The following is a 14,335-nucleotide window of genomic DNA, read 5'->3' on the forward strand; positions in this document are numbered from 1 at the left end:
AAAGCTTTACAGCTATTAAGGCACAAGCTTTCTGGAAGCCAATATATTAGAATTGACCTTTGCAGAAATCTATATGGTTGGACAAGAAAATTGTGTTCTTAAATCACTTCGGGCCAGCTAAATATGAGACCTGTGAAAAAGTCTAGTAAAGTCAATTTAATGACATTTGTGTTGTAATACAATAAAATGACAACAAATAAATGTTGAATTAATTTCTAGGAAAACCACATTTTGAAAATAAGTAACTAAATAAATGGCATAGAATATAGTTGAAGCAGAACAATAATGTGTTTTTTCAGTGCAATTTAAATATAATTGTGTACTGTAGAGCAGTCACTGGAAACACACTGCCACCTTCAAGGTCTTTTTTTTAGATTGTGGCCATTAAGTGATTTCAAGGTTGTCGGTGTGGTATTAAATTGGATTCTAAAATGAACAGAAGCCAGAGTGGATGCTTGTATATTTTAGTGCCTGTCAACAAGTAGCTGCAAGTCTCTGCAAAGAACTGAGAGTCTGCTGAGTCAAACACAAACACTAATGTTGCGAAATAATGTACCGCGCTACCTTTTTTCATTTGTTACATTTGTAGACATGATGGATGGATGGATGGGTGGATGGATGGATGGATGGACGGATGGATGGATGGATGGATGGATGGATGGATGGATGGATGGATGGATGGATGGATGGATGGATGGATAGATGGATGGATGGATGGATGGATGGAAACTAGGTGACAAATGGTGGCGTTGTCGCCATAAGTCCCGCCGCACACCAGGAGATGTGGCCGAACACATGAAAACTGGACAGTGACTAACACACACACACCAGGTGACTGACCTTGGCCCTCTAACCATCTTACAGCAGCAAAAACGCTGTGACCGCTGGTGTTATTACATGGTGACAGTCTGGTTAGCATATATGCTTCACACTTCAGTATCTGGGCCTTTGGTAGACTTGAAAGATGACCAGACATGGCTATGCCGTTGGACAGAGAATCTGGAGGCTCAGGAACTCACGCCACACAGACTGTACTTAATAACTAAATAACCTACAATATACAGCCGTATAAAGAAAATGAGACAAATTAATTAGCAATTGAGCCGACCATCCATTATTTCTTCTGCCTTTCTTGTCTTCATTAGGTTGCAGTTGAGCTGGAGCCTATAGGCAAGAGGCAGGTCAACACCCGAGACCTAGGCCTATTTCGACTAACGCTCATATTCACACTGATGAGTAATTTAGAGTCTTCAATGAACCTAGTTTAACTTTTGGGAAATGTTTTAAGAAGGCGGAATACCATGAGAGAACGTATGCAAGCACAGGGACAACATTTGATTTCCACTCGGGAAAGCCAGAGCCAGGATTCAAACCAAGAACAGAACTGTGAGGCAGACATGTTAGCCTGTGTGCCATCATCCTGCAGCTGACCAAATACTACAAAATATAATGGACAGAGTTAGAGCAATAAAACAGCAGTAGTAACTAAGTGCAAGATAAGCTTGAAGATGTACAGTCACGAAGACGACTCTCTGGAGTAGAGTCAACTCCCCAAACAGCAAACACGCTATAAACAAGTTGATCTCACTGAGCTGTGGGCCAATTAGCTGCATTAGTCAGCTTTCATTGAGGTCTGATGATCGCAGATTTTTATATGTTCAAAACAACTAGAGGGATCTCAGACATCCAGAGGCCCAAGTCTTGAATTTTAAGAGCTTCTGTCGATAAAAATGAGTTAATATGCTTATAAAAGTCGTGGCAAACAGACGAACTACAGGCTGTGGCAGAGAGAATAGTCCTCATTAATGACCGTTCATAAGACCAAATTTGACTATAAATGTCTATAATTTGTCTATAATACTATCATTATAATTTACTTTTAAATAATAATACTTTGAATAATTATATACTCATATACACGCAACAAAAAAATAAACGCAACCCTTCCGTTTTTACTCCCATTTATCAGATTAACTCAAAGGTCTAAAACTTTTTCCACATACACAATATCACCGTTTTTCTCAAATATTGTTCACAAACCAGTCTTTGAAAGGCATTTTCAAGATAGTTGTTTTTAATTTCTTCCTTTATCTTTAGTCCATGTAGTAGTTTTTCATATTTTCATTAGTGATAAAAACCATAATCAATATTGACTGAAATGAAATACTTAAAACTCCATGAAGTATTTTGTCCTTCTTGGTCTGGAACTGTCAGATGCTCGTGGCATTGTGAGCAACCAAAATTTTTCCTACCACATCGAGGCCCGCCTTTACCTACTCATAGGCTGCAGGGCTAACCATCAAATATAGGCCTCCCTCCCCAACACTAACCGGGATGCTCAAATTATTTTTCAACACTGACAAACAGATATGCACACATATGTCTGCTTTTCATGAATTTTGAACAAATACAATAGCCAACAAATCAAAAGGTTCACAAACTCTACTTATTATAAACCAATATTGCATTTTTTCAATCACTTCTATGAATTAAAAAAATCTATTTTAATAGTATTGTACTGATATAACAAACAGCAACACTTAACCAAATGAACATACGTAGTGCACTCTTGCGCCTACAATACTGTCTCGGATCAAAATAGTATTTAAAAAGTGATAACTTAAGTACAAAATGTGCACCGCTCCGGTAGCAGCCACCGGGGCGGGGGCCACCGATGGGGTGCTCCCTGGGCCGCCCGCCCGAACTGCTCCCCGCCTGCCAGGCCAGCCCCGAGGCAACCTGGCTGATCTTGCCAGTATGCTTGTCTCAAATATTCTTTAATATTTGCAATTCGAAGAACACATGGCCGGTAACCGAAACTTGTCAACTTCCCAGCCTGTGATCGCAAGGACACACCATTGTAGTTCTCCCCAACTGCCATCATGATCGTTGTAAAAAAGCACTGATGTTTGATGGGATCTGTGATATCCAACCTGTCCAGCTTGCACATGCATCTCATCTTGTCCTTTACATCAAAGTGAGGCGTGAGTTCACTTGGACGGAATGTTGACTGACAAACACAAATTTTATCACTGCTCTCCATTGTGAATCCCTCGCCTGCCGCCACTATGATCCTGTCATTTTGTCTGCGTAAACAAATGCACGTGGGGATCAGTCACGTGACACCCGGGGTCTATCAATCGTACAGGTGTGTGATTAGTCCACGGATGCCGCAGTTATATGATTGACTGATGAATAAACAAATGGCTGAATAATGTGGAATTTAATGCCCTCCGTTAGGCGCTTTGGCATTTAGCAAAAGGCCCCCTAAGCGTATTACTTTACCACAATCATGTACTAATTTGGGCGGCACGGTGATCGACTGGTTAGCACGTCCGCCTCACAGTTCAGAGGTCGTGGGTTCGATCCCGGCCCCGGCCTCCCTGTGTGGAGCTTGCATGTTCTCCCCGTGCCTGCGTGGGTTTTCTCCGGGTACTCCGGTTTCCTCCCACATTCCAAAAACATGCTTGGTAAGTTGATTGGACTCTCTAAATTGCCCCTAGGTGTGATTGTGAGTGCGGATGTTTTTCTCTGTGTGCCCTGCGATTGGCTGGCAACCAATTCAGGGTGTCCCCCGCCTACTGCCCGAAGACAGCTGGGATAGGCTCCAGCACGCCCTCGTGAGGACAAGCGGTATCGAAGATGGATGGAATAATGTACTAATTTGCAACAGTTTATTTCGAAATCTATTTGCCTCACAAACAACAAAGACGAACGCATTCACTGCATTTTGTTGAGCAACTGTTTTGTACATGAGCACTTTATGCTTCCAAAGTAATTTGAAAAGTCAAATAATTGGTACCCCCCACACATGCATTTTAAACCTCTAACCAGATTGATTAAATCTTATTACAGACAGTTCATTATAAAGCTCTATGAAAGCTCACCTCAACATTGCCATCAGTCTGCTGAAGCTTTCCAAACCGTTCCATCTCCATAATACAATTACCGCAGAGAAATTGCATACCCCTGTGGTAAATTAATTTCTTATCAGCCATATCATAGTCATTAGATACATGAATGTGTGCCATCATCATTGCCTGGTATGATTATAATAGCCTCATAATAGGCTTTTAATGCATGCTGGCTAACCTTTTCACGCCTCCCTCTGTCCTTAATCCACCTTGTCTCTCCCCTGTCTTCCTTCCCACAGGTTTCGCTGTGAACCTTCAAGTGATCCTGGCAAATCCAAGGGCACAGTTCAAGAGGCGGGGCTCCCAGCCAGGAATGCAGGAGTCCGACTTCCTCAAGCAGATCACCAAGGTGACGGAGTTGGAGCCCAAGGCCAACAACTGTACTCGGGTTAGTGAGACGGCACCGCTGTTTGGATGGAGAGTGAATGGAAATTTCAGAAATGCAACAATGCAATCTCACATGTGCCCAGCCCATAAATGCAGTTTGATACTGAAGTTCAGTATCTTAATCCAATGGCGCATCGGGATTTTCGTGCCTGGATTTTCAAGAGTAGTTTACCCTGTTTGGTCATTTGTCAGACCGCGATGCAGCATTCTGGCCATCCCGATGGAATGAGGGTGTTTTCTTTTGCACACCCCTGGTGCATCTGTTTGGTGGCTGGAATTAGACTAAACTTTAGACAAGCTAGAAGCAGATGTACTTTGTAAATTGTGGCACAGGTGTTGTAACTCAATTTATGTCAATTTGATTGAGTTCCCGACAAATATTATGTGCTCTGCTTATATACGTGGTAGATGTCATTATATTTCATTGATAAATATGACAACTGCACACATCGAATCCTCTGAGCAACTGTAGAAATCAGTTCCTTGAACGCATTACTATTATCATCATCTTTACTATATTTCTAAAATAACCCTCTTTTAATTGCACACTGAGAGGAACGATCGGGGTGGAAGGTCAACCAAGTGCTCACTTCACATTGGTGATCTATGATAGCCCTGGTAAACATATTTTGTGCGCTCTGCTCTTCTGCATAGACTCCAGTGTGCGCTCGGTGCACACTGATTTTGACAGTAGCCACTCCCATTGGCCAGGAAGCATGTCGTTTGCGTTCACACCCACAACGGCGCAAACGCATCTATCTATCTATCTATCTATCTATCTATCTATCTATCTATCTATCTATCTATCTATCTATTTATCTATCTAAACCCAATTAACACTTCTGGAAAAGTGGGAGGAAGCCGGAATACCTGGAGAAAATGTACGCACGCACAAGAGCTATCGAGTTGTGTGACACGAAACATCACGATGCCTCAGGCTTCAGCGTGTGTCTGTGTGTGTGTGCGCGCATTGTGATCAACAGACAGCGAAAAAAGAATTGCATTAACTCGCAAGGGCTATTCTCTCCCCTATGCTGTATTGACAGCATGAGTCATACTTTAAACCGGTGGCCTGCTCTAAAGTTAGACGTACATAGCTTGAATAGACTAGAAACGGTTTTATGTGACGCAGTCAATTGTAGTTCTGTGCTTAGACAGCTTAGATCGATGCTGCTCATCTTAAATCACCGCAGCCCCTTTTGGCACTTGGTTTTATGAAGCCACTCATCCTCTTGACAACCATCACTGAGGTGCCTTCAAAGACCTGCTGAGAAATGGATTCTATTACCCGCTTTCAAGGGAATCATCAACTAAAAGTATTACAGTCCAGTGTTTCCTGGCTAAACAGGTTGTATTTATTTGTTTTTCCTCCTGTTGTTTCAGCAGTGTTGGCATTTGTTACTGAAAGGAAGATGACATTCAGACCAAGAAGCAATTTCCTTATCAGAAAAAAGTAATTAAGAAAAAAAATTCACAAGAATGCAAATACACAACAATTAAAAAAAGAAATAGGCAACACGTGACAAAATACAGTTCAGTTTATTAAAAAAAAATATTGACCTTCATTTTTGACGTCATGCGAAAAGAGCCGCAAAAACAGCACAAGCCATTTTTCAAACATTTTTGTAAAACAAAAAAACACAACAAATTTAACGATAAGGGCCCTATTTTCATGCCCAATGCAAGTCTAGTTCAAAGCGCAGTCAAATTGTGCGCATGGGTGGAGATTTGGAGACTTCTTTTGCTATTTTCCGAGACTTTGCACAGGTAGAAATTGGCGTGAGGGTGTGTTTACGCCATTATGCGCCATTGTGGATGGAAGCAGCTAACTGCCAGCCATTTGAAGCAGCTCCCCTCATTCCCATTAAAATCAGGTCTTGGAAGCACACGTAGCTGAAGCAGAAATTGACTCGCTGGGCTCTGCGCACAAAGGGGAATATTCTCCCGGGTGACTTAAGTGTGTCACTTAAGCACCTTCATGAAATGCACACTGGGTGAAGTGACCTTGACATCAGGGCGTGACACTGACAAATCTTTTCAGTGCACACATTCTCCCGTATTCTTAAAGCGGAAGTCAACCTAAACAGATTTTTTTCAAGAATGTGTTCCCAGCAGGCCCACTAGTTGAAACACGGCATTCTGATTAATTTTGTGTTCGTGGAATATAAGTTAAGCAGCAAAATTCACTCGTTTTTAGCCATCTCTGGCGGCGGCCATTTTGTCTTCTGTCGACTGAAAATGATATCACAACTGCTCACAACGACTAATCACGGCTCAGATTCAGAGAACAGGTCTGCCGTTATTGGTCGTTGTGAGCAGTTGTAATGTCATTTTCTGTCGACAGAAGATGCCCCCAGAGATGGCTAAAAACGAGTGGATTAACACTTATTCCACAAACGCAATATTTATCAGAATGCGCTGTTTCAACTAGTGGGCCTGCTGGGAACATATTCTTGAAAAAAATATGTTTGGGTTGACTTCCGCTTTAAGCATCTTTTGGCCTCCTTACTTCGGAAGCTATACTAAAGTCTAAGCGCCTCTCGAAGCAAAACATCATATTGTGTGTTTTGAGTCATTTCACAGCTTCTAATGACACAGCGAATGACAACTGTTAAATTTGACTCGGCTATTTTGTGCTGCCGTGCTGACGTGCAGATGGGGGGGGGGGGCACCTATACTGACTGCCCACAAGACAATAACAGTTTGAATTTTGCTTGGCCATCGTCATAATTGATATAATGTTGTGAAAATTTGGAACCACCAAAAGTAGAAGCACATTTTCATATCTTGCTGTCACTTCAATGCTAACCGTGTGATGATACCATCAGGCGCTGGCCTCTTGTGCCCAGATTCTGTTTGCCTAATTTACATTTCCTCTTTTTCACTGCCTTGTGTGTAAGATGAATGATAATGGAACTGGTTTTGCATTCTTGTACAGTAGGCTTAATATATGCATGAACCAAAGAATAGCTGGGTAGCAAAGTTCAAAGAGCCCCCTCCCAACTTCATGTTGCTTCCATGTCCAGTGACGTCATGATGTGGGGCACAATAAATATTGAATTATACTGTATACGGGTGCTTTCAGGAATGTTGAAACATTGAAACCCTCAGGCCAGATCCATCTTGTGTCCAGTGTAAAAATAATGCAACATTAGTTTTATTTTATGTGGCAATGAAAAGACCACAATTGAAAGTACTTCTCCTTATAGAGTGTGAGCGCGTGTGTGAGGGTGTGCATGTGGCACTGCAGTATGTCCCTGGAGGATTATTGGTTAATGTCTCCTGCAGGCAAGAGGATAAATATTCAAACCTGCTGGCTCATCATTTACAGTCGACTGCTGCTACAGCTGCTGCTGACAGCTCTGTGTTGAAACTATCGCAACGATTATCAGCCCCATTACCTTTAATGGGGCTGATATGAATGCTGGCCTTTAACAGGCTGTGACACCATCAGTCATTTCAATGGCAGGGCTGAAGTTATGGGATTAATTTGAGAATGGGAAAATATGTCACAAATTGACATCATTACTCAGTAAAGGCTCATTCCCGTCACAATATGACACCGCTCAGTTCATTAATTAGCCTTAGGTTGTGTTCAAAGTCCGCCATACCTGGTTGTCCTTGTCTAATGGGCCGTGTTTGGTACAAGCGTCTAAACTATACTACCAGACTATATGCGCAATGGATTTAAGACCAGGAGTTTGTTTTTATCTGTGACTTCTCAATCTCAGCAACCGGGTTACAACTGGAACCACAGAGTCAATGGAAAAAGTGCCAGAAGACTTTCAGATTTGGATTAAGGAACCAAAATAAAGGTAAATATGCAGATTTTGACCTCAGTCTTGGCTCGTCGTTTTTTTCCCCCGCTTAGCCCATTAAAGCATAAAGCGCTTAACTCAACAGCTCCCCAAAACCTAAAGTCATCTTTGAAATTACTCTTGAAAACCTGAAATTTTCCCAGAAATTCAACACCTACAAAATAATTAATGTATCAGCCCCTGTAGCAGACAGAAGCATAATTCCAAAAGAATGTGGTGTTCAACCGAGTTTATTCATCTTTACTGTTTCAATCAAAGACATTTAAAAAAAAATGTGCAAGAGAAGCACTACTTTTAGTTAAAAAAAAAATCGAGTGGTAATTACCATCTTCTTTTCTGTTTCAAAGACGTCGATAATGTCATTGTCTCCAAACATGCCATTATAACTCGAAATATTTCCGGGACATCCTCCACGGGTTTACGACACCACCACGTGTATATTCTGATTAGGGCTGCACGATGTTGGAAAAAAATGACATTACGATTTTTGGCGGGGGTTGCGATATTTTGCAATATATTGCGATGTTAAAAATAGAATTTTCACCAAATGACTTGAATAGATTTGTTTGTGAATAATTTGGTTAACTCACTATGACATCATTGTATTCATATAATATTGTTTAATCCAGACTACGGGGGTTCATCTGTGAATGATGATTCCTGTATATAAAAGGGATCACAGAGGTCATGTCTCTGTAACAGAATAGATTATTTAACATTGTATTTCACACTTCAATGTAAACAGCAGCAAAATATTAAATATATTTTAAACAAAAAAATAAAAAGAGCAGGTGCACTAGACCCTTGAGTCATTTCAAAAAATAGAAGACAATAAAAAACCTCTAAAGCAGCAGCAGAGTTATAAACACCTTTAAACTAAACTATGAAATATTAAAAAGTTAAAAAGCAGGTCTAATAGCGCCTGAGTTGTTTACAAAAATATAACATTGAGATAAAAAAAAACCTTTGTGGAACTGCAGCAAAGTTGTAAACAAATTAGAACAAAAATATTAAAACGTAAAGAGCAGGAAGTTGTGAGTTGTTCACAAAAATATAATAATAACTAAAACGGTCTGTAAAACATATTGCATCCGTGATTTGTCGGTGCTGTTTGGACTTATTATCCTAAGGAGTTATGCTGGCTAAGGCGTCTGTAATTGTTTTTCGAGTAGATGCAGTTTCACCTCGGGTCCCACTTCTTAGTTTGAACTGCTCACACAGGGGCTTGTGACGGCGATTGCAGCAACAACGGTGAGGCACTGTTGGCAAAGGACATTTAGTTGTTCTGAATCTTCCTTTTTATAGCCCAAATACTTTCATATTTTGTATGTTGACTTTCTTTTGGGGACTGAATCCATCTACTGCCGCTTTTGCCGCTGTCTCTCCTCGCCTGTTAGCAGACAGCAGAGTGGAGGGGGAGGGGCCGGAAGGAAGGAGTGGGTGAGCGAGACAGGCTGTGTAGCACGGAGTAGCTTGCTGCTTTTTTGAAGCAAAAAAAAAGTTTGCGTGTTCTAACAAAAAAAAAAAGTTAAAACATTGCACGTCGTACGATGTGACTATCGCGCATGCGCATATCGCAATCACGATTTTCAAAAGACACATCGTGCATGCCTAATTCTGATGCGTTTCATTGGTTAAAGTGGAAGACAACTCGAACATATTTTTTTCAAGAATAAGTCCCCAGTAGGCCCACTAGTTGAAACACGGAATTCTGATAAATATTGCATTTGTGGTATAAGTGCTAATCCATTCGTTTTTAGCCATCTGTGGGGGCGGCCATTTTGTCTTCTATCGACTGAAAATGACATCACAAGTGCTCATAACAACCAATAACGGCTGACCTGTTCTCTGAATCTGAGCCGTGATTGGTCATTGTGAGCAGATGTGATGTCATTTTCAGTCGACAGAAGACAAAATGGCTGCCCCCAGAGATGGCTAAAAACGAGTGCATTTTGCTGCTTAATTGATATTCCATAAAGGCAAAATTAATCAGAATGTCGTGTTTGAACTAGTGGGCCTGCTGGGAACATATTGTTGAAAAAAATATGTTTGGGTTGACTTCCGCTTTAAGAGACTGAGAACTAAATAAAAGAGAAAATGACATATACGCTCTCCCGGCTTTAAGGGTGGAAAGATGCAACAGCGCTCTGGGCTCTAGAGGTAGAAAGGCGGTTATGCGTCTTTAATGGGATAAAATAGAGACTAGAAACCTCAAAAAACAGGCCACGTTTGCTGAAAGCATCAGCCGTAAGGAGAATTGCTAACAAACATCAGTTTCTTGCATTTATTTAATGGTGTCCAAGGGGGCGCCAAGAAGAAGGACGACTGAGGGAAGGGAAATGTAAACATCCGTGTGCGTTTTAGTCCATTCTAACTGTGTATTTGAGTGGGGGAAGACAGACTATTTGCAGTTAAATCTGTTTTTATCAACAGCTATGAAAATGCCGTTGAGGAGTAGCACTCATAAAAGCTTTGCAGGAAATCAATAGTAATGTAATCCCGCTCCAGTTGTTGCAGTTGGAAAGATCTGCTTTATTACGGAGAGCAACAATCATGGCTTGCTTCCATCCTCCAAGGCGAGTTTCATTGCACCAAACTTGTCTGTGGCTCCTCAGTAGCGAAGCCGTTTTTTTTTTTGTTGCAGCGATGATCTCAATTCCTGGCGCTTTACATGGTCTTCTAGTTCCGTTTTAGTTCTTTCAACGCGGGCTGACTGTCGAACAAGAATGTTAGATCCTCGCTCAAAATTGAAACTTGCATCATGTGTATTGTTAAAGAAGTCAAAATCAAGTCAAATTTAATTCATCACAAATCCCTTGAGATGCCTCACTGTTGACCTGAAGAGTTTTGACGGGATCAACACTTTTCCTCAGTTTTTGAGATACAGTGACCTTACTAGTGATGTGGTGGTACACTTGTCAGACTTTGGTACAGGCAGGGTGGGTTCACTTCCCACTCTGTGACTGTGTGAATGGTGGTTTGGCTCTATATGTGGCCACTTTAGCAGCGTAGAAAATGGATGGATGACCGGAGTGACACAAGGAGATGCGCCTCAAAGACGACTGAAAGATGACACTTTGGTTTATTTCATTTGCATCGACTCTCAGGTTTTTGTTAAATTGTGTTTCATTCTATTATTGTGGGCTTAATGTGTCTGTGGAAACCTACTGATCTGGTTTGCTTTCCTGACTGGTTCTAAATATGGATTGTATGCGTTTGATCCCTTTGCTTATTAGGTTTATTGCAAGAGTGCTATTAGAGTCTTGCTTGAAGAAAAAAGGTCAAGACATGTCTAAGAAATGTTACAATCCTAACTCTTCTACACATTAAAAAGTCCACATTTAAGATGACCCTTGTAGATATATATGTATGTATATATATATATATATATATATATATATATATATATATATATATATATACATATATATGTGTGTGTGTATATATATATATATATATATATATATATATATATATATATATAATATATATATACATATATATGTGTGTGTATATATATATATATGATATAATAATATATATATATAATATATATATATATATATAATATATATATATGCATATATGTATATATATATGGATATATATATTATATATCCATATATATATATATATATATATATATATATATATATATATATATATATATATATATATATATTATATATAAAGCCTTTGCCATATATGCTGTTTCTGTTTCTACTGTATACTACTATGTATGTATATATTTATATGTATATGAACAATAAACAATAGATATGCGTGTGCAAACATTTTCATTCTCTGTCTCTTTCTCTCTCTCTCTCTCTCTATGCTATTAAGGCGAATAAACTACCAGGTAAAGCTTTTTGTCTCCAATTCGCCTCAGGGAAGAAGGGAACAAAGGAAAGAAAGAAAGAAAGAAAGAAAGAAAGAAAGAAAGAAAGAAAGAAAGAAAGAAAGAAAGAAAGAAAGAAAGAAAGAGAGAGCATGCATAGCCATAAGAGAAAAAAGTCAGACATCCCCAATTTTTTTTTTTTTTTTTTTTTTTTTTTTTTTTTTTTTTAAAAGGACCGAGATATTCAAGGGCAGCTCAGAGGCCACTATTAGTGTAGGTGGGCACACTCACACACCCGCACGCACACCCCCCCACACCCCCACGCACACACAGCCCTATACATACTGTACATACACACACTCACAGTCCCCACAGCTCTGGCATAGTTCTTAGTGGATGCCACATTAGTCTCGTTAAGTATGCAAAGTGGACCAATTAGTGGCACAGTGGGCAGTTAGTGACATATTCCAAGTGAAGAAGCCCACACGCACACACTTGTGGTATTTTCAGCCTACTATAAATCAAAGCCCTATGAATCTCAGAGTGCAAAATGTTGTTTTGGAGCCACAAATGTCATACACATCTGAATTATAAGATAATTAGCTTCACGCAGGGAATAATAATGGAGAAAAAAAAGGGGTGGCAGTGTTTTCTCACCAAAATGCTGCGACTCTGACTGCAAAGTGTGTAAAAGAGCTGCAGCGGTGTGTGTGTGTGTGTTGTTCTTGCTTGGAGACGTTTGGTGAGGTGTCAGGCTGTAGAATCTCTCCTGGCACAAACACCAGCAAGAAGCAAAATACAATGGAATATGAGTGCAGCAGTTCAAAGGAAAACAGATAGTAGTAGTAGTAGTTTAATAATTCTTTTGGGGGGACCCAAATTTCAGAGTAGCAGTGGGTGCTTTGACGGGCTCCCTCTTTCCTTACACCTTCACTCTCCTCATTCTGCACACACACGGAGCAATTTAAGAGTCCCTGTCCGTCAAGGTCATAGGCAGCGATGAGGTCTCTGCGTTTTAAAGGGCTGTTTGTTTTTTTTCCCTCCTGTGATTGATGTTTGCAACATGCAAATAAACAACTGGGGCTTGTTAAACAGGTTTCATATACATATTTGGATAAATTGCTAAAACTTCCGGGCCAAAAGAGAAACCCAGAGAGCTCAGTGAGTAACTGTGGCTTGGTCTGTACTAAATTTCGATTCAGTGCATATCGTGGCTGTCCTGTGAAAAAAAACGTATCTCCAATTTTGGAAACTTTTTTAATTTTCACTTTAATGTGATGTCTGCAATACAGAAACACGATTCATGTATAAATAAGAAAATGAAAAAAAAAATGGAGATAAGTGTTTTTCACATGACAGCGACGATATGCTGGATTTTCTTTTTCTTTACTATTTATTCAGCGTGAGTGTCCAACATCACTGTTTACTTACTGAAACAGCCTGTTTGCTGCTGCTGCTGCTGTTTTTTGTGTTATTTGTTCAGACCGTGTGTGTAGACATCACTTATCTGCAAATTTGATGCACCAACTCACACTTGGAGATATTTGATCCACTTCTGATTTTTGCCTGTAAAAATGCAGATGAAGGCAACGGTCATTATCGGGTGTTGGGAATTTTTAATTGTGTTTTTTTTTCCCCCATTTTGAAATAAGTGAATATGTTTTGGATGCAGAGTGTTGGCAACAGCTGCTACTATATTGCTGAAAACCTGTATCACCTGCATTCACACAAATGTGTGTGTGGGTGTGTGGGTGTGTGTGTGTGTGTTTGTTAGTAATTCAACTGCTTTTTTGTTGCTTTTTGCTCCCCAGGTGCTGGTTTGGCATACACGCACTGAGAAACCACACCTTGGAAATGAGTCTAAGCATCCTAAGGACACAGTGGTCATCGAGGTGTGAGCTACTGTATGAAGAGAATTGTATTTTAAAACAGAAGGGGATTCTGGATTCTCAACAAATCTCAGCTGGAACTTGCTGGTAGCACACAGCTCGCTCTCGTCAATGAACAACAACATAACACGGACCACGTGCGTAAGTCAAGACTTGTCAACATGAACACAGCACTGAACAATGTCCTGAAGGATACTTCAGGGTTTACAGGGGGGCTGGAGTCAATCCCAGCTGACCGTGATCCCGGACTAACCACCTATCAATTAAAGAGCAGCAGTGGAAAGTCTCCAGCGTGAACCACTGCTCCATAAATGACCCCAAACAAGACAATGAAAACTGTGCGTTCCTTGGCTGTAAAACAAAATTAAAAATAAAAAAAAAAACAGCATTGTGAGAAAGTTCAAATGTGATTTTTTTTTAAGCATTTAAGCATTACTGTTGCTGTGTAATACTGATGTAATACTAAACAATAAAGACTTGTGGTCTGTA

At 40.2% G+C, this 14,335-nt stretch overlaps 1 protein-coding gene across 1 annotated transcript in view; it reads left to right on the forward strand.

Moving 5' to 3' along the window:
- b3gat2 (beta-1,3-glucuronyltransferase 2 (glucuronosyltransferase S)) overlaps positions 1-14,335 on the forward strand; it is a 47,088-nt gene extending 32,753 nt beyond the window's left edge. The window contains exons 3-4 of the mRNA XM_086045884.1: positions 4,154-4,302; positions 13,769-14,335. Coding sequence (XP_085902010.1) covers positions 4,154-4,302; positions 13,769-13,855 — 236 coding nt within the window. The 3' untranslated portion in view covers positions 13,856-14,335. The remainder of the gene's footprint in view (positions 1-4,153; positions 4,303-13,768) is intronic.

Source organism: Filicampus tigris, chromosome 11 (assembly GCF_054856515.1).
Source record: "Filicampus tigris isolate MCC_2025a chromosome 11, RoL_Ftig_1.0, whole genome shotgun sequence".
NCBI classification, from domain to species: domain Eukaryota; kingdom Metazoa; phylum Chordata; class Actinopteri; order Syngnathiformes; family Syngnathidae; genus Filicampus; species Filicampus tigris.